This window comes from Opisthocomus hoazin, chromosome 7 (genome assembly GCF_030867145.1).
Source record: "Opisthocomus hoazin isolate bOpiHoa1 chromosome 7, bOpiHoa1.hap1, whole genome shotgun sequence".
Classification (NCBI taxonomy): domain Eukaryota; kingdom Metazoa; phylum Chordata; class Aves; order Opisthocomiformes; family Opisthocomidae; genus Opisthocomus; species Opisthocomus hoazin.
In genome coordinates, this window is record NC_134420.1 from 2,789,365 (window position 1) to 2,816,951 (window position 27,587).

At 46.5% G+C, this 27,587-nt stretch overlaps 1 protein-coding gene across 1 annotated transcript; it reads left to right on the top strand.

Annotated features, from left to right (window-relative positions):
• The first annotated feature begins 7,633 nt into the window (after window positions 1–7,633).
• On the top strand, window positions 7,634–19,351 carry LOC104339408 (acyl-CoA (8-3)-desaturase). The gene is made up of 12 exons (XM_075425100.1): window positions 7,634–7,895; window positions 10,745–10,855; window positions 11,137–11,334; window positions 12,126–12,227; window positions 12,399–12,527; window positions 13,981–14,041; window positions 14,166–14,242; window positions 15,316–15,413; window positions 15,737–15,833; window positions 16,393–16,472; window positions 16,892–17,017; window positions 17,623–19,351. Exons 1-12 carry the CDS (start codon window positions 7,698–7,700, stop codon window positions 17,672–17,674), a joined length of 1,329 nt encoding a protein of 442 aa, XP_075281215.1. The 5' UTR covers window positions 7,634–7,697; the 3' UTR covers window positions 17,675–19,351.
• Window positions 19,352–27,587: the final 8,236 nt, after the last annotated feature.

Here is a 27,587-nt window from a genome sequence, read left to right on the forward strand (position 1 = left end):
TTTTGCCTGCTGCCGTTAGCCTGAAGGAGCTGACAACAGCGAATATCTAAAAATTTTTCTTGCGCTGCTCCTTTTCTCCACCCGTGCTCCCTGCGTAGGCGATAGGGACGGAGATGGAAGGGAGAGAACATCCATCACTTCTAGACCAGAGAGAATCGCTTTGGGCTGCCTCTGTGCTGGGACATGCTATAGGTTTCTTCAGTTTCTGCCTGGTCTTACTGTGGCACAAGGACTTCAGCCGATTAAACAGCCTTGTCTTGTGGTGTGGGGTGACGAAAGTCAGAAACGAAAGGAATGTTTTCCTAAGACTTGCTAGTTTTATTTAGTTTGGTTCAAAATAGACCTCTGACAAGGATAATAATAAATGTCAGCGAGACACTACATTAAGGTGGACATGCAGCTCATTGCTCCACAGCCTCCCTGGGCAGCCTGTTCCAGTGCTCCATCACCCTCAGAGGGAAGTTCTTCCTCAAGTTCAGACGGAACTTCCTCTGCTTCAGTTTGTGCCCGTTGCCCCTTGTCCTGTCACTGGGCACCACTGGAAAGAGTCTGGCCCCGTCCTCCTGACTCCCACCCTTAAGATATTTGTAGGCATTTCTAAGGTCCCCTCTCAGCCTTCTCTTCTCCAGGCTGAACAAGCCCAGCTCCCTCAGCCTCTCCTCATAGGAGAGATGTTCCCGTCCCCTCGTCATCCTTGTAGCCCTCTCACTGGACTCTCTCCAGTAGCTCCTCATCTTTCTTGAAGTGGGGAGCCCAGCACTGGACATAGCACTGCAGATGGAGCCTCATCAGGGCAGAGTAGAGGAGGAGGAGAACCTCCCTCGTCCTGCTGCCCACACTCTTCTTAATGCACCCCAGGATCCCATTGGCTTTCTTGGCAGCCAGGGCACACTGCTGGCTCATGGTTAACCTGTCGTCCACCAGGACGCCCAGGTCCCTCTCCGCAGAGCTGCTCTCCAGCAGGTCCACCCCAAGCCTGTACTGGTGTGTGGGTTTTGGTGAAAAACTGTATTGTTACTGTGGGAAAACTGCTCTGTGGACTCCCTTCTCCGCTGGAGAGGATGTCCAGATGACGATTATCTGGGAGACCCCATTGCTTCTGGTCCTGGCTGGTCACCAGGAAGACGGTTTTCCTTCGCTCTTTTTCTCTCTCTCTCTCTCTCTTTCTCTCCTTGTTTTGGTTGTGGGGTGGGGTGTGTTTTGTTTCAGGTTTCTGTTTTGGTTGGGGTTTTTTTTCCCCTAAGAAAGCTTTGAGGTCCATGTATGCCAGAAATTGTGGATTCGGCTTAAAAAATAACACTTAACAAAAAAATAAAAGGAAGGAGTGATGGAATCTGGTGGTTGAAAAGGGAGCTGAATGAAAAGGGCAAGCAGGAACACCTCAGAAGTGTTCACTTTGCATTTAGATGTAAACATATTCGGAATATTTCTGTTTAATACAAGGAAATAGATCAAATGGAGAAAATGATGTCACAGCAATGACATATAAAAGTTTGGGCACGTTAATGTGCTTGCAGCACAGGTTCCTCTGGAGAGCGTGCAACATAAATCAGTAAAGAGCAGGAGCAGCGATCTGAAGGGTGAGTTCAGGCATTTCAGAGCAGCTTGTCTGAGTCGAAGCCACGACTGCTTTTGACTTGTAGAGATAAAAATGCGTATTATTGGTAACTCGCAGTATTTGCCGATGGTCATAGTCCACCAGGTGACTGCTCCACAAAATGAATGTGTTAGCATTATTGAAACTGGTGGTGATTTGGTATACAACAAGCTTCCCCACTTGGCCCATGGAGGTTCAGAATTCAGACCTGATGACTTTAAGCAGTGGATAATCTACACAGAGCTGGCTAGACATGCAGATGCTGGGCTTGAATGGTATATTTGCCTGAGTGTGCCCTCTCTCCCAAGAAATGAACTGGTAAGGAGGTGGGTGCAACTGGGAATCGGCTCTTGTACTCGTTAGATGGAGACGAATGTAAAGCCTGCACGCCGAACTCCTCATCTGGATATTTCACGTGGATGACTGCGTGATACCATGATGACAAGGCAGTGAAAGGTACCCGTCAAAAAAAAAAAAAAGACAACGCTATCATCTTCTTGCAGCACAGCCTTAACGCTGTCGAGGCTTTTTGCGGCGCTTGTTCTGGGTTTTGTGTGGCTCCTGGGGCACCAGCCGGCCAAGGCGGTGAGAGGAGACCAGGCTCTCTTCTGCGGCCAAGTAGGGGAAAGGCTGCGTTTGCTGCACGGGGCAGCTTTAGCGGCACAAAGGGCTTGTGTAAGGGACACAAAAGCCCTGAGATTAATTGGGTAGTCACGAGATGGGGGGAAAAAAGGTGAGAAACACAACAGGAAAGAAAGCATGGAAAAGGGGATATACAGAGAAGTGCAGAGTGGAAGAGTTTTTGCAGGGGACGTGCATAGCAGGGTCTGCGCTTCAGGGCAAGGTAGAAATACGTACGCTAACGTGAGTGCAGGGCATCTTGCTGGGCTAGTGTGGAACTGGGAAAATGCAGGGCAAACTGGTAGTTCAGCTGTCTTTACCGAGACCTCTTAAAAGTGTTTTTAAAACTGAGTCGAAATCACAATTTTTGTGTTTGTTTTCTTTAGAGAGGATTAGAGTCTCCATTAATACCTGGAAGATGACTTTGACAGCAGCACCCAGCCTGGCACCAGCACATGGAAATGCACTTCAGCTGCTCCTCAAGGAGGAGGGGGAAAAGCCTCCTTTTCCCCAGTTTAAAAAGCGTGAGATCCATCACTGGCCATTTGGCCCGGCCGGATGGCTCCATGGCACGTGGTGGGGAAAGGAGGCGGCAGGAGAGAGCCGAGAGCAAGGCGCACGTGGGAAAGACGTGGAGCAGGGGTGTGAAGGAGGAAGAGGGGATGGGAACTGCAGATATTGGGAGAAAAATCAAGTTAAGATCAGATTTAGCTGCATCTTTAGACTTGTAGCTACCTGTAGTTGCTCTGCCAAGGAAAAATACATATCGGAGAGAAAGGACCCCAGGCTTGCCCTCATTTGCATTAGAAGGAAAGGCTGAGGAGCTCTGACCTGGGGCTCAGATGGGTGAGAAATAAATTCAGACACAGTGGGAAACAGCTAAGTGACGTCCTGACTGGGGATAAGGGGTGCTGGAGCACGGAGCCTGAGGTGAGGGGACCCAGCGGCGAGGTAGGGATGCCACTGCAGCATCACTTTGGTAACAAAAGTCAGCTTCTCCTCCATCCCTTAGGGACAGACACCAACTTTTCCTTCTTTCCTAATTTTAATCAGAAAAATGTCTGTTGAACAACATAGTTTTCAATATAAATTTTTTCGGTTATTCTGCATAGTAGTGGTCATTTTGTTACATAGCTTAGGATCATGTGCTACTAGAGGTGGCTAATTAAGTTGATGTATTTTAATGCTATTTAAAATGAAGACAAAATGCTGTCAAAAATGTGTTTGATATTTTCCTCTGACATATTCTAGCATCTTGAAGGGAGTTGGTGCCACTTTTTCTAGTCATGGGAGCGTGGCCGAGAGCTGACTGACTTCACAAGGCAACCAACCAAGAAACAAACAGAAATTCCCTTTGTGCTGTCATCGCTGGCAGGAATTTCGCATTCCACAGTGGATCTTAGATTGGCCATGTGGGATTACCAGGGTTGGGGCACAAACCCATCCGGATGCAAAGGAAGCAGAGCACATAACCACACTTGTTTAGCAGAGAAAGGAGCAGATGTTGCAAGCACCCATCGGGACAAGAAGAAGGAGAGAAAGGCTCTGCTCTTAACGTTGCCTCGTCAGTATAATCTCATTTGTAAGAATTTGTAGTGAAAAGCCCATCTTACTGCTGTTCTCCTGTAAGCATCAGGTTCTTTCCTTTTCTCTTTACTCAGATTTTGCTTTGAAATGTGAAAAACTCTGGACAATCATTGCCTTGCTCCCTTAGTTACTAATTCTTACTTTGCATCGTCTGGAGGACAAAAAATACGTGTATTTTTATCTCAGCAACCCCATCCCTTATGTGCAGTAATTCCTAGTTGCTTTTTCTGGCAAGATGTAAACTCCTCCCAAATCACAATCTTCCTCCGGTAGTCCGCACTAGAATATATTCATTCTTTGCCTCTGTCATCTATAATTTTTGCATCTAAATTTTAACGGCCAATTGTTAGGGCAGAGTACCAGAGCAAATACTCCGTGCAGTTCACGTGGGCTGAAGAAACACTGCTGGTTTTCAGAACAAAGAATTTATTGTCAGTATAATTCAAGCGTTAGCAATCCAAACAAATACTTCCAGGTACAATATTAACTCATTTAGTCCAAATTATCCAGCTGTTACAGCTCATTCCCAATAATAGAGCAGCTGACGGAATAAAGGAGATATTTCGAGTATCTACCCCTTCTGCTGGTGTTGTGCTAATGCTCCCAATGCGCTTTCCTGAGCCCGCTGTGGGAGCGGTGTTACAGCGAGCTCTCAAGAGTTTCCAGCTCTTCCCTGTGAGGAATACCGTGCTGCAATCGGTGGTTTCTTCCCGCGTTTCCTCCATCGGCGTAGCGGTTTGAATTGAGCCGGCGGCAGCCTGCATCTTGTAAACCTTCACGCCACGATTCCCGTGCACCCTGCGTCTGGAGCTGCTCTCAGGCTGGACAGGAGCCAAGAACTGATTCTTCATGGTAGACTTTGCTATTTTAAACCAGCTTTCAGCATTTGTTAGTTCTCCTTTAAAATCTCCTACTGCTTCAGACCCCTCTATCCATTATTCTAACTAATTTTTCCCTGCTTCAAGATAGTAGAAGAAAGGCTGCCATCCTCTCAGGCCATCTCCTCTATTTCCCTGTATTACTGGCTTTGCTCACCAGATGCCTGGGTACTTAGTGATCCCCAGGTCACTCAGGTACTTGCAAGTGTGTTACAGCCAAATCGTGGTCGTGACATAAGGCGTTTTAATCTATTTCCCCCGACTTTTGGGGATCTCCAGCCATCTGGGACGCTAAGAATGAATTGCAGCCAGATCAGAAGACGGAATCAAAGAGCGTCTCTTAACTCCCCTCGGATTTTCGGTGATCCTTGCTAGCCCGGGAAGCTGGGTCACAGCTAGATTGTGACAACAAGAGATGGGAGTAGCGAAGGTAAAACAAGGAAAGCAGAAATGCTGTTGGAAAAGCAGAGTGGCCAGGTCTGGTTTTACCTACTTCATTGTCTTCCAGCAAAGTCTGACTCTCTGTTAGCGCCAGCAGTCGCAGCTGGATGCTGGATGGCAGCGAGTGCGTAAAGGCAGCTGGATTTCCCTCGCAGTCTTTCTCACAAAGACATCATTCTCGCCTCTGTGAGACCTTTTGAGATCCTGAGTGTGGCAAGTGCAGGAGAACCAACAGCAGTTGACAACCGGCAGCTTGGAGCAGGATGCGAAAATCTTCGCTGCTTACAGGTGGGTGGTTCAGGTAGCTGCCGCGATGACCTTGGGCTGGATCATCTGCTGAGGGGAAAAGAAACAGAGCCACAGATCTGACATGAGAAGAAGCTTTGAAGGTAATTCCAAGGACTGTTCCGTAATTTGTCTGGGAAAATCTGTTAATGAGGTGTGAACATCCCTTAGAGCTTCTGGCTGCAATCAAAGAAGGCATATGAGGGGAACAAGGCTGCAGTTTATCAAGCTCAGTGGTGCTTTTTGGCTGTAGTTAAGGTCCCTTAAAACAAATTTCTGAAAGTTTAACTTGTGTAGGAAGAGAAACTTTTTTTTTTAATAGGAAAAAGAAAACTGACCTGTGCCCCCTTGTATTCACGATGAAAACACAAACTGATGATATCAACTAAAGTTAGGTCAATTATTCTTTTAATCAGAAAAAAAATAGAAATTGAAATAATTACTGCACTGTTCTGAATATGATGGTTAAATTTAAAAAGAAGCTAAACATTATTTATTAACGCCTTTTACAGTTATGTTTGTGAGATGGTCGCCAGCCGACACACAGAGCAACTTCATTTTTTGTGAGATCGGGAGAGAACCTTTTCTATCGTGGACAACAGTGCAAATGCGTAGCAGGAGGGGTGCCTTACTCCATGCATTAGCTGAGGCATTGCTACAGGGAGCGAGGGAAAGGATGTTCGATCCCGTGTTTTGCAGGCATAGGATTCCAGGCTGGAAAGATGCGGTGCAGCGATCAGGTGATGTTCAGAACAAGCAGGGATGCAGGCTGGTGGTTCTTTGTTTCTATGGTTACGTTTCCCTGGAACTGCTGTAACTAGGTCAGGTTGGAAGGTGTGAACGAAAGCAAAGATATTCGGAATCGGTAATGAGAGCTCAGAGGGAAGACTGCTGCTACTAGGGAAACCGAGAAGGGAGCTGAACGTGGAGAGAGACATTTTAATGTACATTTATAACGTGTATGTATGAAGTCCCACGCAGATGGAGCTGTCTGTTTTAGCATCCTTCACCCTTCTCCCATTATTCAGTCGTCTGTTGTGCAAAGAGTCACCTGCAGGCCACCATCACAGGGCACGCTCTGCAATATACCTGCGGTGACGTCTTTCCTCCCTCTGCCTGCACATCCAGGCAGCAGCAGCCATCCGTAGGGACAGAGGAGGCCGAGGCAGCTCAAAGGGAGAGGCAGGACAGATGGAAAAGCGGGCGAGATTTGCTGGAAAGGGGAGACAAAACCAAGGGCAGGGCAGGTGGGGCATCCTCAGCCCCGAAATAAGGAGAAACAGGTTACATAAGCGGTCTATAAAGAAGGAATTTGAGTGTGAGTTGCACCGCAGAGCCTACGCCTCGTTCCTCTGTTGATGGCCCTGGTCCTTGGCTTTTCTGCTTTCTCCAAACCCAGTATCTGGTTCACGATCTAATTTTCCAGGCTGCGTCCTCACCTGGCACGTAACGGCGACCACCAACCTCCATCCTCTCCAACCAGCAACTCATCTAGGACCAGGCACTTGGTATTTCGATCCCTTTCCCACGTTTCTCACCTCCTCGGTGCAGGACTTGGCATTTGCTCGTGTTGAACTTGATGTTCTCGCCAGCTGTGCCCTCTCGGCCCTCCGAACGCCCGCTCTCCGGTGTACCAACCGCTCTCCCCAGTCGGACACAAGCAGACAAATCTGCATATAGGTGCATTTATCCCCTTTCCCTGGTTGATCCACCCTTTCTCGCCCTCCGGCGTACCAACCACTCCCCCCCAGTTGGATAGAACCAGAAAATCTCCGTACAGGTGCATTTATCCCCTTTCCCCGGTTGGGAGCGAAGGGGTTTAAGCGGTCCTGGCGCAAGCACCGACACCTTTAGGAACGCATCTTGTCACCGGCGGCTTGATGGGCAAGCCGGGCCGATGGGGGCTGCCGGGCGCCCTCAAATACGGTAAAAAATCACTTCGTCCCGCACCGACGGTCGTTACAGCCCACACCGTGTTACGGGCTGGGCAGCTGAGGGTGCTGGGCAGCTGCGGGGGGCCGAGGGTTTCCTTCCCCCCGCCCCCCCGGTGATTTCCACCACCGCACCCCACGCCCGCAGCCCCCGGCGGGGCTACCCCGGGGCTCCCCGCCGGGACGAAGGGGCGGGCGCAAGGCGAGCCGGGGCCCAATGGGCGCGGGGGAATCGGGGGGAGGCGTGGCCTGCGGGAGCGGCGAGCCAATGGGAGGCGGGCTAGCGGGGCCGGTGTTCCAGCGGAGGTTGGGAAGGAGCGCGGAGCCCGGGGGGGGGGAGCGGAGCCGAGCCCGACCATGGCGGACCCCGAAGGCGGCCCGGGGGGGCTCCGGCGCTTCACCTGGGAGGAGATCGGTCAGCGGAGCGGCCGGGGCCCGGCGCCTCAGGAGCGCTGGCTGGTGATCGAGAGGAAGGTGTACGACATCAGCCGGTTCTGCCGGAGCCACCCGGGAGGCTCTCGGGTCATCAGCCACTACGCCGGGCAGGACGCCACGGTGAGCGGGCCGGGGGGGGCCGAGGGAGGGATGCTTGGGGCCGGGGTACCCCCCCCAGGGGCTAGCACGCGTGGAGGGGGGGCACTCGGGACAGAAGCACGGCGGGGAGAGGGGCTGTCGGGGGGGATCGGTGCTGGGCTGTGTTCCACGCGTGGACGCTGTTGGCCCCGATGCGCGGAGGTGCGCGGAGGCTGGTCCTGGGTCCCGGGTGGGTGTTTGTTGCTGGTCCCGCGTGGGTGTTTGTTGCTGGTCCTGGGTCCCGGGTGGGTGCTTCTTGCTGGTCCTGGGTCCCGGGCGGGTGCTTCTTGCTGGTCCTGGGTCCCGGGTGGGTGTTAGTTGCTGGTCCCGGGTCCCGGGTGGGTGTTTGTTGCTGGTCCTGGGTCCCGCATGGGTGTTTCTTGGTGGTGCCGGTTCCCGGGTGGCTGTTTCTTGCAAGGTGACATTTTTAAAGAAGAACCGAGATGTGCACAAATAGGGTGTCCTCAGCCGGCCGTAAATCTGGGGGGAAAGGCAGCAAATTTTGCTCGCATACAGTAAATAAAAATACTGCTGATTTTATACGCATCCAGCCACAGGCCAGACCTGAGCAGAAACACCCGAGGGATTCGTAGTGTGTGCACGGATAGGCTTTGCTTTTTGCAAATAGAGGAATGCATTCAGCCTTCTCTAACTTTAAAAGCCCAGCAGCGTGTTTCCAAGAGATGGCACTCGTGCAAAATGTTACTGAAAGTCATATTTCAGTAAAAATAAATCATTCATGCCTGAATGCCCGTGACTGTTGCAAAGTGGAATACACGTTGTTGGAACTGGCAACAGGGTGGGGGGTAATTTTGCCAGTGTATTTTCTTCCTTTGTCTGCTAATGCCTTGCACAAAATAAAATGCATTTCTCCAAATGAGGCGGTTGGACTTGATGATCTCAGAGGTCTTTTCCAACCTTTATAATTCTGTGAAATGTAAATATTTAGCCCCAAGGGCAGGTATGGGAGGTTGAAGCTACATCTAGAGTGTTTTTGGTGGGCTAAGTTTCAGCCCAGTTTTGTCCCTAAGCGGAAGGGATGGGATATGAGATCCAGTGCTTTCCCTCACCTCACCGCATAGAATGTGAAGCAGAAGATAATACGTGAATTTGCACGTACTGCAGGAGGTCGGGACGCGCACGTGTGTTTCCAAAGCCCCGTGGCCGTTGTGTGGTCAGAAACGGGTTGGTGACGGCGGCCGGCACCTAGGGCTGAGCGCAGTCGGATGGTCGGGTTGCAGCCAGCTGCATTCTTCGGGCTTTATCATCCGTGTCGCTGCTGGGTGCAACTGAACTGCTGAGCGCTCAGGAGCCCGAGCCAAGTAAATACCAATTTTTCTAATAGTTTTGTCCTGGAAATGAAAAGAATCAGGCTCCTCAAAACCAGGAAGAAAAATGGAAGGTAAAGAAAGAGCACTTTCGGTTCGCTGAATGCCACCGGAGTGGTCTGATTTGTAGAAGTGTGCAATCAGCGGTCCCTTAACGTCCCGTTGGGATTGCATTGCCAGGTTTTGCAGCCTCTGTGGAAAGGATTGGTCTAAACGTGTGGTACCATCCTCCTCTGGTCTGCCCACACACTCCTCCCCGTTTTTTTTTTTTTTCCTCTTCCAATGAGAAAATGCAAATGTACGCTTCCCCTCTCCTCTTTCCCTCCTTTATTCACAGAAGCCTGAGTAGAGAGGATCCTACATCTGAAGTACAACAGAGCTGACCCAGAGCTGGCCACATCAGCCTCTTTTTTTAACCCTTTTCTTGACCAGAGATCTTTCAAAAGGATAATTTGTTTTAAAAGCGTGAGCTAGTAATTATAGTGCTGAGCAGCGTGTGGTGCGGGAAGCTTCCAGACTGGTGCGCAGTGGGCAAATATTGTCTCAGAAAAGAAAAAGCATCCTTAGGCTGAGGGAGATTGTAAAGCACGTGCTGATTTGGACACAGAGAGAGAAGTATGCAAGAGGAGGTAAATGGGAGCTCTTCAGTAGGAAGGTGTCAAAATGCCATGGGTGCTCAGGGGCTTTGCAGCCTAAATACAGTGACAGGATCTATAGTGACGACAGTCACTGGTGACTTCTTTCACCTGGCTGCCTGGTTGCCATGGAGATTGACATTATGTTTAAATGATAAAAGCAACTGATTTCCCCAACTGGGATCTTTTGAATGGTAAGGATGAATACAGGCCTTTTCATGGGACTCTTCAGAAACATGGAGGGGAACCAGGTGGGGAACAGGAGGCAGGCAGCAAGAAAACAAAAGTATTCTAGGAAGATGTGGCAGGGTGGGCACTAGAGACTGACAGGGAAGCGTGTCTGGAACAACCTGGGGCTTTTGAGAGATTGGTGTGGGTCACCAGAAGCTTGTCTGTGTCCCGCTTGTCCCATTATTTTTCCCAATTCAGCTCGGTGATTCAGTTTTTGTGCTAACTTCTTGCCCTTCTCCCTAGTCAGACTTTCATTTGAGAATATGGGGCCTCAGGAAAAATAAGGGGGGAGGTAAAGACAAAATAGAGACAGAGGAGCGTGTGGTTGAGATGATGTATCTCGAGGTTCAACAGGATATGAAATTTTTGGAGTCAGAACTAAGAGAGGAGTGAGCCCATCTTTCTTGGCGACCTGCACTTAACGGCATCCAGTTAGAAAATGATACAGAGAATTCAGCTTCAAATGGTCGTTTATGGTGTGAAGGAAGCAGCAAGATTTGTGGCAGTAAAATCTGGTTCAGCCAGCTCCATTAGTTGGGTTGCCTTCTGCCGAGTCCAGGGTATCGTGAAATATATTTCTTTCGCTGCCACCGGCACGATCATTTTCCTTCATCCTGTTCCTGTATCTGTCTTTCAGGATCCTTTCATGGCATTTCATCTGGACAAGGCACTAGTAAGAAAGTACATGAGCCCACTCTTGATTGGGGAGCTGGCACCAGATCAACCCAGCTTTGAGCCCAGCAAGAATGTAAGTATCTTAAAAACTTGATATTTGGGTTGAAAGTATGCGATTTAGCAGCTCTGACTTCCCTGCACATAAAATGATAGTATCTCCTAGAATCACTGTGTCGGTCTGAAACTTCCCCTTGACTTCATGTCGTTATTAGTAGCTTTAGTGAAGATTTGTCTCCAGGTGACCCTCAGCTTTTCTCCATTGCCGCTGTAGCTCTTTGAAAGGGGAAACTGAGCTCCTCTTTGAGTTCCTGAGGCATTTTCAGACCAATAGATACCTCTTGGGTCTCCCTACAGAAGAAGCTGGTAGAAGATTTCCGTGAGCTCCGTGCAACCGTTGAGAAGATGGGGCTTCTCAACCCCAACCACACCTTTTTCATCCTCTATCTCTGTCACATCTTGGTGTTGGATGTTGCAGCCTGGCTCACCATCTGGTATTTTGGAGCATCCACAGTGCCTTTCCTCTTCTCTGCGGTGCTTCTGGGCACTGTCCAGGTAAGCAGCTAGGCAAAAAGAAGCCCCAGAAACACCAAAAGCCAGCCCTTTGAGACTTAGGTTCTCATTGCCGTAAGCACAGGAGAAATCTTATCTTCTTGGACTTCCCAAAATTTTGCTTCTCCCTGGGTTCCACCGCAGGGGCAAAATTAGAGTGCCACGACACGCGGCTTTGCCCTGCTTTTTCCTTCCCGCAGTCCGTCAAAGCCCTCCTTATTCCCAGCCTTCTTCCTACAATGAAAGCCGTGCTGCGCTGCTGAGGTCCCCCGTGCCAGAACTCCAAGGCACTGTGCAGGGGCCAAGCCACCGTGTTCCCATGGGAACTCGCAGGAGCTAGAGGAGAGGGCAGAGCAGCTCTCAAAGCCCCGGCTATTTCTCCTGTGGCCAGCTGATCCCCTTGGAATTACAAGTACTCGGAGGAGGCAGCAGCAAGCTGCTCCTTAAAGGAGACTTTGTTGCCGATTTCAGTGCAGTTTTGTAAGAGAATAAATGCTGTTTCTGAGCTCGGGGACTTTTTTTTTTTTCACGATTTTTTTCCTTCCTCTTGAAAACAGCTATCTGGGACTAAAAGTCATTAGGCAAAGTCTGGACTGCACTGGTCTGTAGTAAAATAGAAGTGTTTGGACTGGGTCTTAGGAGTGGAAATGCTCTCGCTATCCTGGGGTATGTTGCGAGGAGCGTGGGAGGGGGAGAAGAGAAAGCCCTTTGCAGATGCAGAGCCTCCTGAGTCTTGTGTTTCCCCAGCAGCACTGGTTTTTGTTTTTGTTTTTGTTTTTTTTTCTTAATTCCAGGCCCAGGCTGGCTGGCTCCAACACGATTTTGGACACCTTTCAGTCTTTAGCAAGTCCAGGTGGAACCACTGGGTGCACAAGTTCGTCATCGGCCATCTGAAGGTGGGCATTCAGTGCTGAGAGGGTCTGCTAGAGCCTTGCCCGGGATGCTCTGCAGTCAAAACCAATCTCAGCATAAGAAGAAGGCAAATGCAAGGAACTACTGGGGAGGGAGGACTCGGGGCAGAAGATACAACTTCTTTACGGCACTGTCTTCTCATCCCTTCCCTGCAGGGAGCACCAGCCAGCTGGTGGAATCACCTCCACTTCCAACACCACGCTAAACCCAACTGCTTCCGAAAGGACCCCGACGTTAACATGCACCCCTTATTTTTTGCTTTGGGAAAAACACTTTCTGTAGAGGTGAGACCTGGTGAAGGCTGGGAGGCTACAGAAGCAGGATTCCAATTTGGGAAGCTGCAGAGAGCTTGGAGACCAGTGACCAGCTGATTTGGTCAATGAGCTGTCTCAGTATTTCGGAAATTTGGAGGGGGTGCAGCTTGGCATTAACGGCCTTTGAAAAACAAGAAGAAAAAAGATCCTCATGCACCACTAGCTTCCATATACTTAATGTTGCAGCTGGTGTTTTTTATGTTTTTTTGCCCAGTACGCTCTTGCTGTGGGTTGAAATTTTCCAAATTTGTTCTGAAGGTTTAAAGAAAAACACCGAAACTGCTTCTATAAAATGAGAAGTACCTCCAGAAAATGCTTGGAGTTGACCTGCTAGTTTATACAGTGCTACTTTGCCTTCCACTTGTCCCTGATATTCCCAATACTTCTGAGATTTTTGTTAAAATTTCCATAGAAGTTCTTTTTTGCCATGTTTTAAAATAAGAATGAAATATTTGTCACAAGTTCACATTTCTCTGAGGAGAGACTTGCAGTTGCGTGAAGATAAGATTGCGAGTTGTCCTCTTTACCAAGGTCCCCTTTGACTAATTATGGTGTTTGGGGAAACGAAGCAGCGGATGACAAGCCAGGACTTTCTGGAAAGTTCACAATTACTGATCAAAGAAGCTATTTCAGTGGTCTCAGTCTGACAGTGGGTGTCAGACTGGGTCCCATCTGGAGTCCGACTTTACAGCTGGTACAACTCTGAAATTAGTTTAATGGCTTTAGCCGGTGCTTAAGAAAACAGTTATGTAAATTCATAGTGTCACCTGGCTTAAATGCTCTGATTTGCATTGAAATTAAGGGAAGGCTGCTATTTGGAGTTGGTTTAGACATGCACAGGGATGTAATGGAGTTCCTCAAGGAAGTCGGTGGCGTGATCTGTTAATGTTTGTACAGTGAACACTGAAAAATCAGCACCCTCAGAGGGAGGATGATCTGTTCACCCCTGTTCTTGTGGAGCCAGTTGAATGTCTAGGTGCTCATTTCTCTATTGCAAGTGGGCGGGAGTTTACACGCGGTCATCTTTAACAGCATCAGAGGGTTTTCGGTTTTTTTCTGAAGCTCTGTATTGGCAGCAGAAGGTTCCCAGTGCCTCATGTGGAGTTTGGTTGAAGTGCTCTTGGGCAACTGTGCCCTCTGTAGGGAAAGAGCTTCCAGTGCACGTTACTGTCTGTGGTGCCAGGGACTGCCCAGCCTCTTATGCCTCCAAGGAAGGGATGAAAACTTATTAGCTGTCACAGGCTGAAGTTCCAGGGGATGATGAGGCCAATGGCATGGTGGATGCTGACATGGTTTGCTAGGACATCTATTTCAAAGGTTAGGAGGTATCTATGTAGGCATGTCTTCGAAAGCGTAGGTAGGACAGTATGCACAGATGTCTTTAGCCATCTTCATGGCCTGAGTAATTTGCTTATTTTGACAGCTTGGTGTACAAAAGAAGAAATTCATGCCTTATAACCACCAGCACAAGTACTTCTTCATCAGTGAGTAACCCTACCCTTTTGCAGTTATATGGCCAGCACGCATTCGACCCCTTCCTTTTCCAGTCCGTCTCACTGGGAGAAAAGGGCACAGTGAACATCTCTGCAATCTATTTCTCCACTCTAGTTGGTCCTCCAGCTCTGGTGCCTCTTTACTTCCAGTGGTACATATTCTACTTTGTGGTGCAGCGGAAACAGTGGGTGGTAAGTCAGCTCCGCCTTGCCGATGGTGACTACTTCTTCTTTGACAGATAAATTCAGTACAAGAAATTACTGGGAGCAACTCTGAGCTGTGTGTCTCTGAGGCAAGGGGTGTGGGGATATGGTCTGGGAAATAATGTCTCTGATGTTCTGCCTCAGTCCAAGGTGTGCGAGTGTCTGGAAGCACTCCGTCTGCTGCAGAGGTGATGTTCATACAGAGCTTGTCCTTCAGGTAGCGTGAGAGTCTGGTTTAAGGTAGAAACGGGCATTCTGACCACTCTTGTTTGTTTTCCTAAACCAATACAATAAAACAAATACAATAAAAACTTACTGGCACAGAAAAAGAGAAGTAGCAGAAAGCAGGGGGGGGTCGGAGGAGGATTCAGTGCACCTCCGTTTTGCAAAACGATACATTAAAAATCAAGTAGATTTCAGGTGGCCTAAAACTGAAGCCTCACAGTTCAGTGTGGAGTGGAGTAGTGGATGTGTAGTAGACTTTCAGAGTTGTTAGGAAGATAGTTTGTTAGGGGAAAATCTAGGACTTTGAGGAATAGCCTGGTTTTTAGAGACTTTAGGAGAAATGCAGAAAAAAGATGTCTCTTGTCTGAGATGCGGGGGTTAGAGACAAGGCATCTTGCGGTTTTATTCTTGGCTGGGAAGTGGGACAGTCAGGAGAAAGTGAACAGGAGGGAAATAAGAGATTGCAGGAAATATGAAGAGGAACAAAATAAATGATGAGATGGATGTAAACCAGCGTTCTTTGTTCTTTCAGTTGGTGAGGTTTTTGGTTCTCTCACTGCTTTATTTCTCTTTGGATCCAGAGGAAAACGTGATGCTTTAGAGCATGTCCTCTCTAGTGTTTGCCCTGTGCTGGGCTCATAAGAGGAGGAGAATTCCCGAGCACAGGAATGGCTGGGGAGTGGCTGTGTGTCAGATTGCTTTGTGGTGGGGCTGGGGAGGAAAAATCTATCCGTAGAAGGTGTCAGGGGAAGTTTTTAAAGGGAGTGCCACAGAGTAAATTCAGAAGCCAATAATTCTTCCTCTTAATGAAGTTTTATCTGTTCCCTGTACTGCAGGACCTGGCATGGATGCTGACCTTCTACATCCGATTCTTTCTCACCTACTTGCCCTTACTGGGGGTGAAGGGCATCCTGGGGCTTCATCTGTTAGTCAGGTATCATTCAACTTATAATTCCCCCATTTTCTTTACCCAGTTCCCATCAACCCTTCACATCAGCTTTCCGTCAGCCTCCTGGTTATCTTCCTCGTTGGCTCCCTATTCTTCTGTCCCCTTATCCCCTTCAGCAAGACAGAGGTTGTTGTCTGTCAGGCATCTGTCTTTCGAAGGTGGAAGGTCTGATCTGCTGGTCCGATCTTTGGGGTTCCTGGTGTTCATTTTGTCCAGCAACAACTAGCTTGTGTGTGTACAAGTGTTTTGTACTGGCTTGTTATGGCATAGGCGTGAGATCAGTGATGGTTTTGTGTTTGTGTGCACAGGTTTATAGAGAGCAACTGGTTTGTCTGGGTTACACAGATGAATCACATCCCGATGCACATCGATTATGATAAGAATGTGGACTGGTTCTCTACCCAGGTAAGACCTTCTTTCCAGAGACCTGTGGCTTCGAAAGTAGAGAAGTTATAGTTTTGGGTACGTAATGCCCAAGAGAGATGATTGCAGAAGTGAGGAAGACGTAAGCAGCTTGTGAGTGGTGCAAAGAAAGAAGGTGCAGAAGTGGGATGGAGGCTTCCAATGCTGAGCACAGATGCCTGAAGGAAAATAATTAGAGATGCTACAGCGCTCTTCAGATAGAGAGCTTTCTGTGCATGAAGGATGCAGATCTCTCTCGTGTGCTCTGTCTGTAGTTCTGAAGCCATTACACAGTTTTTTAAGTGAGGGAGGTGAAAGTCGTGGTTGTTACGGCTTATTTCACTGGGGAAGTCAAGCCTGTTCTCCTAAATTATGTCTTTAACAATCGTATATCACAGCATGGCCATCTCGTGTTGGCTGGAGATAGCTCATGGAGTTGCTGTGTTCAGCCAGAAGGCACGTGATGATAAGAAAATTGTACCTACTTACTGTTGTGTTTGGCATATGTAAGCGAAGGGGCATTCCTAAAACAACATTTAAATGTTACTGTTTTTTCTTTCAGCTCCAGGCAACATGTAATGTTCATCAGTCCTTCTTCAATGACTGGTTTAGTGGACATCTGAACTTCCAAATTGAGCACCAGTGAGTTGAAGCAGGGGCTGGGGAGATGAGGGAATGTCAAGGAGTGCTGGTTACACTAGGTGTGAAGAGCCTACAAGGTCCCTGTTTCTCTGTCAGCTAATATAAGAACAAAAGATAATGTGGGTAAATTTTGTGCTCTTTCTATGGGGATGGAATGGGAACTCCAAATGATGGGTCAAGTAATTTTCAGAGCACTGATGAAAACCAGCGCCACTTCGGGTATAGGTAGCATGGCATGAGAATTACCAGCCTCCTGGTTAGTGCAGATGCTGACTGAAGTGACGTGAGAGGGACCACTGCAGAGCACTGATGGGCATGAGGGGAGGCTGAGGCGTTCCCAGGCTCAGGCACCGAAGAGGGGCAGGAATTCTGTGGGGTGATGACAGATGCCATCGAATCACCATATTCTTTTCCCACAGCCTTTTTCCTACAATGCCGCGACACAACTACTGGAAGGTGGCTCCTTTGGTGAAGTCCCTTTGTGCCAAACATGGCATTGAGTACCAGTGCAAGCCGTTGCTCACCGCCTTTGCGGACATAGTGCAGTATGTATCAACCTGCTGCATTCCCTAAGTGAAGGGGTTTCCGATATCACAGAGCGGACGGGAGGGGAGGGGCAGCCAGCTTGGATCACAGAAGTTCTGAGAAGAGCTATAGATAGTATGGATGTATGCTCCAGGGAAAGAGGTGTTTTCGTAAAGATGAGTTTGAACTGTCATTCATTCTTTCTTTTTTTCTTCCTTTCTTCCCCTTCTTGCCCCCCAGATATATCTTCTTCCATTGAAAAGTCACGTGGCTCTCTTCTGGCTTGCTTGCTCATTCTAATTAACTTGTTTGCTTTAGCCTTCCAGTCTTTGTCTGGTATAGCCCCAGTGGTTTGGTTCTTCTTCATCTTTCCAAGGAGCTGTGGTCTACATTGCCTTGCCCCTGAAGATCTCTGAGCAACCCAATGTAGTTGAAGATGTCCCTGCTCATTGCAGGAGGGTTGGACCAGATGGCTTTCAAAGGTCTCTTCCAACCCAAACCATTCTGTGATTCAGTGATCTCCTTCACTTAATCTGTAGATGGGAATTCTTCCCACAAGGTTCTTCTCCGTGGACGCTGTGTTTCATTACCTTGTTTCTAAGGAAATGTGGTTCTCTCTTGGCAGCTCTTTGAAAGATTCAGGGGAGCTCTGGCTTGATGCCTATCTACATAAATAAGCAGCAGTGGATCCTTCTGGAGGAATTCCCCACCGTTGTTGCCGCCTGTGGTAGTCACCATGAAGATACTGCACAGAGGAGAAAGAACTGGCTAAGCCAGAGGTGGGGAGGTGGCAGCGCTTAATTCCATTGATGGATGTGATTAATACGATTTTTTAAAAGACATGTTCTTAATTCTTCTTGTGCTTCTTTCATTCCTCTTTGGTGCTGAGTTATGGGGAAAAACTGAATGGAGGAGGTTATGTTCCACCAAGCTGGAGGCAGTTTGGGGGCTGGGAACAGTTTCCTTTCTGTCTGCTGATACTTCATTTGCTGAATATATAGGAGGAAAGTCTCTTACCTAACATAGGCTTTTGTGAGTTGGCTCTTATGAATGCAGTAAGAAAGCTGAGACAGTATGAAATCAAAGAACATGGGAGTTGTTGAAGTGTAGAAGCAACAAGGAATTGTGTAGGTACAGTGTTTTTAAATACCTATATGTAATTAACAGTGGCAATAGAAGTGCCCAAACCAAGGGGCAGTGGGGAGCACATGAGAGCCCAACCCAATTTGTATGGATGTGGGTGAAGTAGAGAAGGTGCAGGCAGCAGTTCTGTAGGAACAAGCATGATGAAAAAGAGCTCATTAGAGCCCTAACTGAGGTAGAGAAACAGCAAAGTGGAGGTTAGTCCCCAGACATGTAGATGTGAGAGCTTGGCATGCCATACTCTGTGGGAGTGCTGCCCTCGCGTCTCTTCTGTGGCGAAAGCCTCTGGGTTGTTTGCCTGTTGGTAACCTCCCCTGGAGTCCCTGCAGGTGGTCTGCAAGTGATTGCCATACTGCTGAGTGTTATTGAACCCGTTACTGAAAGTCAGAGACAGAAATATGGCACGTCCATACTGGGGATCCCTGCAAGGGTGACTAAGGAAGCAAAAAGGGAGTCAGTCTGTGGTCACCTGAAGCTTCGCTCTTTTTTGGCTGATTTGTTAAGTAGAGAGAACTGATGACTTCTGGCCCATGGAGCAGGAGGTGTTCCTGTCTGAGCTGCAGAAGAATTTAGTGAAGGTGCAAAAGCGTTAGGGGTTGGGGTATTGTTTAAATGCATTTAAATTTTTAACCAGCAGCAGCAGCAGGCTGCATACGCGTAGGCAAGTGTCAGCCAATACATTGCTGGTCTTTCTCTGTTGGGTGATGTGCCTTCAAAACATGTGCCAAGAGGGCATGTACTGCCTGATTCATTGGAGTGTTCGTTAGCCTTACTGCATTTCCTGGTGTCTTTGCATTTACTATACCAGTGTCGCAGATGCCAAACCAGGATACAGCACTTGGTGTAGCACTAATGAAGATGGCTCCATCACCCTGTTACCTCAGTTACAGGTGGCTTAATCTCCAGGAGGGATGAGTTGATTTTGAGGAGGATGTGGTGCTTTTTCTGATTAACATCCTAAAGGAGGATGGCTTGTGAGGGAATGGAAGAAATGCGTCTTTCCAGGCCAAGAATGTTGTTAAGCACAGAATAAAATTGTCATGGAAATAATAAAATAATCACTAAGTCATTGGTACCTGTTGATAAAGTCCATAAAGGAAATGGGCCTTAGTTGACTCTTTACCTTGTTTTTTCCTGCTCCGTTTGTTTCCCTCTTATTATGAGAACTGTTGATGGAGGAAAGTCTAATAATAAAACGCCTTATCTTACCAGTGGTTGCTGTCATCAGAGTAAAATATGTCTGCGCAAGAGTCTGCACTCTCTAAAGTGTGGGACAAAGGCCTGTCCACAGCTGCAGAGAGAGAACTGTCATCAACCCCTCAGCATTTGTATTTTGGAGGGAAGAAATCAGCTCTGCTCTTTTTTACTTGTGGGAAGTATGCAGTATAAATGGTTAAACCAAAATGAATCCTACCAAAACTAAACCATATGCTAGTTCTTCCTCCAAGATGAGAAGGAAAGGAAAAAATGAGCTACTGCTGTCTTCTGGAAGCTGCATTACTTCATATATAGCAAGGTGTGCGTGTTTTATGAAAGCAAGAGCTGGTCAGTAAGGACTGACGTTCAACAGGCTATCAGCTCTCAGGTGAAACTTCGGTGGCACTGCCAGGAGTTCCCTCTGGCCTCGGAGTGTTGACCCTAAGCCACAAAGGGACACAAGTCTTGTTATGCTAGTGAGGAGAGCATCTCGACTCCATAAGGGAATCCCCCAGGCGAGGCTCTTCATACAGAGAGAGAAAGCTGGACAAGTGGGGAGCTGCGTAAGTTAGGCGAGAAAACGCCGAGGACAAGGCAGTCTTCAAATGTCCTCTAGATGCATTCCATCTGCCTAACTCAAGCTTCACAACTCTGAATTTTGTCCATTGGGTAAAACCACGTAAGCTGTGCTGACAGCCAGAATGCTTCCATCTCACTTTTTGGCCATAATTGCCAGGTTTGAGAATGAAGTTTGCTCCTGCTCACTTTCTGTGGTCCAGTGAACCTTTAATTTGGAGATGCAATTAGAATGGTTTCAACAGGCAAGGAAGGTACTCCTCCTCTTTTGTCAGGACAAGTTTTCAATCATCTCTGACAAAAGAGGGAACTGAGCCTAAGCTTCTCCGGTTGCTGGATGCTAGTGCTCTAGCTGTGGAGATACTTTGTAGAAGTGCAAGTACTTCCAATGTATTTTGAAGGAAGACAGCTAGACTTCAGCTCCGTTCATGAAGCTTTGGAAGTACTTCCCAGATGGATTGTGGCAAATGAGGTAAGTAGAAGAAACGCTGCTTGTAGGTCAAGCGGGCCATAAGTGTTTGGCAATGTTGGAGCGGTTGGTGTTGCCCTGCAAGTGGCTTTTTTTTGAATGCCCAGAGTCAGATCATTAAATTATCTGGATGTTTAATTTTGAAAATTCAAATGAATTTAAGCTAGCCCCAGGGCTCGGATGATCTAGGAGTTAACAGTTTTGGAGAGAATAATGTGTCTGAGTTAGGGTTAGGCTCTTGTGTTTTCTCTGCCACAGTAAAGAGGAACCATCCACAATGCCACAAACCAATTGCCTGACTAACCTGGAAAAATAACGTGAGGAACTGATTCGCAGTCCTTAAGGGTAAGACCAAAAGGTGACCTGAATCAACAGAAGCAGATCTGCATATGTGGAGTTTGCCAGAAGTTCTTCAGGTGCAAGATGACTCAGGAGGAGAAGTAAGCTGTATGACAACTTCTCCCGTTCCTGTGATTATTCTGGGCTGTTCAGAGTCCACAGTGGCAGATTACCCTGAGACTTCTAATATTGAAATTTTACAACAATATTCAAATGCAAGTCCGAAACCCCTTTCAGGTGCTCCGAACATGCACTGGGATACACCTTTCTGGAATACCACCACTGGCCCCAAATCTGCCATTTAGTGGAAGCCCTTTGGCTTCACAGTTCAGCCTTAAAACCTGGAACCTGAACCTTGTGAAACAGCCACAGGATGGCAGTCAGGCATCAGAAGGGAAGGAGGACATCCACCCTCGCTAGGAACCGAAGCCTGAGTGTTTAAAGGCTCTGGTCTTGCTATTATCCTGCTGTTCTGTTCACTTAAAGGAAGTAAATGTGAAATTAATGTGCTGCTCAAAGCAACTTTTGGCTGCTGTGAGAGCAGAACTCCTAAAACTCACTAACCAAAGCACTGTATCCCCATCTCGCCCTCTGAACAGGTAAGACGGGTTAAAATGACCTTTGCCTGCGAGCAGGAATAGCTTGTTGGACCTTTTGGGTCTTTATTTTAGTTCATCCTGAACACTAAGAAATGAAAGGTGTGTTAAATATCTTGTACAGATTTACCAAACGCAACAATTCATTCTCTCTGAAGATCTCTCCGGTGGATCTGCTCATGAGGTAGGGGAGAGTAAGTAATCTTCTGCTGTCGGTAACTGTTCAAAGCCAAGTGACGACTAAGGTGGTAGTGCTGAGGTTTTGTGTGTTGCGTTCACATAACTTATATTTACACGCTCTTTTTTCTGCCACAGTTGTGGCAAGTTAGGCAATGAAGCATTTGAATAACATGGTGTAAGGAGAGATTTAATGAACAGGATAATTGTTAAAAAGAACCCAGCACTGTAGCAAAGCTTATATTGGGATGAAGACAGAGCATGGACACCCAAGGTGAAGCCTGTTAGTCTTCAGCCTCTCCATGGGATTTGGATGTTGGGAGAGGATATAGTCCCCAGAGATGTTCAAAGGAGAGCAAATTCCACAGGTGTTTGCATGGGGTCTTAAAAACTGCAGCCTGAGGTTCATAAGGCTTTGAGGATTATCCAGTTTAGTGGAGTATCATTGGACAAAGAGGTGGCTCCAGCCCAGAATAAATTACATTGTTCAAATTAGGGAAGAACATTTTCAGCAGTGAAGTAGCTGGAATTATGAAAACGTTAGGGTGGTGTTAAAACAGTTAAGGGTGATGGGGCAACTGGAAGAGGAAAATGCAGTTGTTTTTCCCCTTCCCAACACTCCCTCATTTTGATTTGTAACGAATGAGCTGGATTTGCACTCCTTGCCCAATCCAAGCATGTGTTTGCTGCCATTATTCTGAATTCCTGAAGAGGTCAACTGTGTTGTTCATAGAAATTTCTCCACCTTTAGAAAAGAAGGACAAATAAAGGTGATTGTAGGTCCGTACAGGATAGATAATGGATGCAGCTGAGCCACTGGGACACCGGATGATTTGTTGCTTCTCCAGCTAGGTTCGTTTATAAGGAATGTAAAAAGATTTCTTAACAGGTGAGGTGTAGAAGACTAATGTATTCATGCAACGCTACTCATGGGTGGGGAAAGAAAGAGGATTACGTTACACTGGAAGAGAGTTCATTGGCATGAAGGTGGTTTCTGTGCGATTTACATCTGCTACAGAGTCTAATATTGAGTGCTCAGAAAATGGTGAGGAGTTTCTACAAAGGAAGTTTTGAAACGTCAGTAAAAACTAATGCACTGGTGAGTGCTTATATGGGAGGCTGATTATGATGGTGTCCTTTAGGCAAAATAGTTTGCCTCTGTGAGAAGAAGTAGTTCTGTAGAGTTGGAGGATCAAGTGATGCAATGCTTTTTTCAGGAAAATTAGCTTAAAATATAGCTCAATAAATAAAATACCATCTAACAGTGCAATTTGAATCACTGGAATGCTTGTCTAAGGACAAAAGAGTCTTTAGAACATCAGGTTTACATGTGTTGGATACCTCCACGAGATGTTCTAGGAAGACTATGGAGATATAGTCAGGGTGAAAATGGCCTTTCCATTTTGGTTGCTGGAGGCTTTGTTTCACAGGTTCTGCAATACAGTCGTAGCAAATGCATGATGCTTGCCAGTCGGTGACAAAGTCTTTCAGGTCTTGTTGAGATGGGAAAACTGGAAAATGTCTCTTATGTTGAATGCAAACCAACATTTGATCCACAGAGGCAAAGAAAGGTGAAGTGGAATCCTGAATATAGAGGAAGCTGTTAGGCCAGTTGCAAAGGTCTGACTGGTCCATAGCAGTCTACCATGTCTTTGGTCACAAGAACTTGCTTGGCTTCTTGATTTTTGTAGCTAATCATTGGGGCTCTTGCCTGTTTGGTAATTTTTTGTATGTATGTATATATACATTTGTTATTTAATTTTTTTGGAGGGGCAGTCCTGCATGCTTACAAAGAGTGCACGGGCAATTCAATTTTCTGCAACAAATTCATTTCCTTGCTTGTTTGCAAGTAAATTTTGTCACCGAGTCATCTACCCCAAGAAATGAAGTCTCTCCTCTGAACCATGGTCACCATGTCTTGAATGATAGCTTACTGCTGTTAATGCATAAAAAGGAGGTTGAATATATGTGCCATTAAAAACAGAAAGAAAAGCAGAAAGCTCTAGCTGGTTTTAAGTTTGTAACTTGTCTGGTGCTCAAAAACCTACTTGGTAGCCAAGCATGTGAGCAGAAGCCTGATGCTTTCCTTGTAAAAATGGGAGGCTCTTAGCAGAACATTTTTGTGATGCTCCTTCCATTTTGGAAATCCTGTCTGGGGCTGCTAGGGGCCGGGTTTCTTAACTGTCTACTGCCAAGCCTGTCCTTTTTTCCATCTCCTTGTTCCTCTTTCTACTAAGGCTTGGAGAGTGGAGGTGGAATCACGTAAGGCTAATCTAGCAGCTTTGTGGGAATGTTGTAAAATATGATCGATATTTGGTTAGGATTAATCTCTTCAAAGCTATAACCATCTAAAAAAAATGAAGCATTTTGTCTCCCTCTACAGCCACTGGAGGTAAAGGGGGCCATTCCAGATGATCTTTTAATTAAAAATCTAAGAGAAACGCAGTGAATTGCCTCTGGAGATGCTTGCTGCTCTTCAGGCTCTATAGGAAGAGCATGCACTACTAGTTCAGATTAGATGCCTCACTTTGTATTAAACTGCCGAGGTTAGATGGCCGTTACTGTCAGAACTCAGTTCTCTGAGAAGAAGATTGTTTTCACTGATGTGTGTTTCTTGGTGTATAAGAGGTGTTGCTAGCTCCTACAGCTACTGAAGGTGATCTCGGGACAGCCCAAATATGTCCTGTATAGATGCCAAAGGCAGCGTCTTTCTGGGCAGACAACAGGGCCTCAGAACCTCTGAATCATAGGATCGTTGAGGTTAAATGGAGCATCATATATTTATATAGCGTATATCATATCAGGGTTGTATATTCTGACCTCATGCTCAATTCAGTGAATACTGAAGTCAGGCAAGGTTGCTAAGGGCTGTGTTCAGTTGGGTCCTGAAAACCTGCAGGGGAAGAGATCCCTTAGGCTCTCTGGGCAGTGTCTTCCAAAGCTTAGTTATCTTTGTAGTGAAAACTTTTGCCAGGACCTCCCTTGATTCAGCGTATTACCTGCCCCTTTCCTCGCACTGGCTCAAAACCCGTTGCAGCTGCAGAAAGGGAGCAAGATTTTGCCCTCAGTGACAGACCCGGACTCTGGTAAAAAGCACATGGAGATAAATGAAGTGACCGTGCCCACTTGGAGTGTCCTTCCCACTTGGAGTGTCCTTGTGCAGAATCTTCTCTGCACAGCCCATTACTGAAACACAAAATTCTGTTTCTCCTAAAAGATAAAATAAAAAGAACAAGCCCATTCCAATGGGTATCTTAATTCAAGGACAACCAGCCACTGCTGAGAAATTTAATCCATTTTGCTTTTCTGGCCTTTCCTAATTATCTCTGAGATACTTAGGAGACCAGAACAGAAGGAGATTAGGAGAACAGAAAAAGACATGGAAGTCATTGTGTGTTGGTTGTTGCTATGAGCATCCAGCTGAATGAATCTTTCTGAAAGGCCTGAAAAAACACCGATATGTACAAAGGCTAAAAAGGGAAAGGAATAGGGAAGACTTCCTACCTTCTACATCGGTATGTTTGCTACCGGGATTTTTTATGCAGGTGTGGTGTCTGCAATACAAAAACATTGTTGAAGAGCCAAACAGGGTATAGGGCAGAGCTGCAAGAGAAATTAAAGCCTTAGGAAAGTTCCTTATTGTAGAAGAATACAATTGTTGGAGCTCCCTGAGCACAAGAAAAGAAGAGGCAGTGACTTGATCATAAAATGAAAAATGTTATAGCTGAGAGTACTTCAGTCTGGCAGTGCTAAAGAAATACTCAGCAGCTGAAATGTGAGTCAAGCTATATGGAAGGAGGAAATTATTAGTACCATGGTTAATTAGCCCTATGTTCAATACAGCAGGAGCAGTGATAGATTGTCCACTAAGGGAAATATCAAAATGCAAGAATAACTTAATTTTGTGGAAGGTGATTCCTTGTAAACTGGAGCCGTTGTTTGCTTTGATACAGAAAGAGATCAGGGCAGTCGTCTGGGCAATATTGTCATAATTAGGTCAGCTCCTGCGTAATAGACTTTTGGGGATGAACAGAAGCGCTTCTAAACCAATCATTTAGATACATAGCCAGATAGAGTGACAGCTTCTTCTGGCAAGAAAAGATGCATTTGTCCTAACAAGTGAGTCTGAATTCCTTTCCAGGATCATCTCGCAATCAGTTATGAAAGAGGAACAAGATGAAGTAATAAATGGGGGATGTTGCCCAAGTAAAAGAAAAGGCGAATGAAGATGCTGCCAATGAGCTCAGGTTACATCTTGGTCATTTTCAGGTTCTCTTTATTTTATTCCCTCTTCTCACCTTATCCAAGAGGAAGATCAGAAATGTATGACTTCATCTGAAACTAGAAAGCTACAAATATTTCTATCTTGAGCAAATACTCCAAATTTACCAAACTAGAGGAACAAATAAGGGGGAAAATCTTGCTGGAGTCTAATTCAGATTCCAGAAGAGACATTCTGAGGAGCTGGTTCATGTAATGGTCTATGTCTTATAGACAACTTCTAATTCTCAAAGAAAACTTTTCTTCTGAGAGAACAACATCACTTTAACAATCACCATAGTCATTGGAGACATGTCCAGAGCTATAATCAGTTTGACATTGCCTAAAAACTGTCTCAACAGCGAAAAGCCATAGTCAACAAGAACTCAGGAACAAACACAAAGAACTCTAGAAATAGGACAGGAATGGGTGTAACTTCCATGTATTAACTCCGAACTGGAGAGTTACAAGGTTGCTTACCAAGATTGTAGGTATTTGCCTGATGCTTGAACATTTTTCTGCCGCTTGACTGTTTTCTTCATCAACCAGACATTTGTGTACAGATCTGGAGTATCCTTGTCCCTTGACATGAACCATTATCAAGACTAGCTTGAGGCTGAAGACCTGTGAGGCCATGCAGGGATCAGATAAAAGCACTCTGCATTGGCAATCCTTTCTCTTCGATATTCTTGTACTTTTAACAAAGCAGGGCATACGTTCTTGTTCTTGAAACCAAACAGCAGCTGGAGTCTTCTTGCAGGCAGCTCTTGACCTGTGCTGAGCTGTATGTCAGCCCTCTTAGGCATGTAAACACACTGCTCACCTGCATCTGAAAGCCCTTCTCTGTGCTTCCCTTGTTTTCAGAGAGGTGCAACTGACTTTCCTCATTAGACAATGACAGTTCTTACCAAAAAAATTAAAAGCAAAAGAAATGCAATAGAAAATACCAAGCAGTTCGTATTGCTGCAGTCTGGGGTCCCTGGCTCAAGAACATGCTAGACCTCTGCCTTTGCACATTTACCGTGTACCATGGAATATCTAGAAATAGGTCCAGAGCTCATTCAGTTTTTGTCTGAAGTGGTCGAGTGGCTTGTGGCTAGAAGTTATGATCTGCCACCAGAGATAAAAAAACTGGCAGGTAGGAGTATATGTGCACCCATACCAGAGCTACACGCCCCAGCTTAGCTACAGTGGACTTGATCCATTGCTGCTTTTATTTAAGAGCAAAGCATGAAAAATGAAGGAAACTAATCATTACAGTCCGCTAGAGTAAGGAGCTCTGACATGAATGTAGAGGAGTCTGAGAGTATAAAAACTTTATGGGACTTACATCCCTAGCAAAGAGAGGAGAAACAAACTCAGGAGAGCATTTTGGATTGGTAAGGAACTATCTCTGAGGCAGATTGGGAGTGCAAAGAACAGGGAAAAGGTCATGGAAGTGCAACGAGGAACTGCGAAAGTGTCAAAGAAAATTAAATTTTGCAAAAGAAATGAAAGCATGTAGCAAAAGCTTGTTCAGCCGTATAAATGAAAAATATGACTGACCTCCTTGTGGAGGGGGTAGTATGTAGACGTTTAAGGCTGATGCACATCTCTGAGTCAAAATGCATATGTTGCCCTGCTAAGAATATACACCATAAGATGTGTCTGAGGAAGGAGGGCATACAAGGGAGATGGTGAAGGCCAGAGAATTCAATTATGGTCAAATAGTGCAGGAGGCAAGTTGTTGCAGACTTCTGCCTCGTATGTTGCAGAAGTTGGAAGGTGGCCCAAGAACCGCGGGAAGGACAGAAGGAAGAAGGTGCTCTGTGTGTAAGCTGTGGAACCACCATG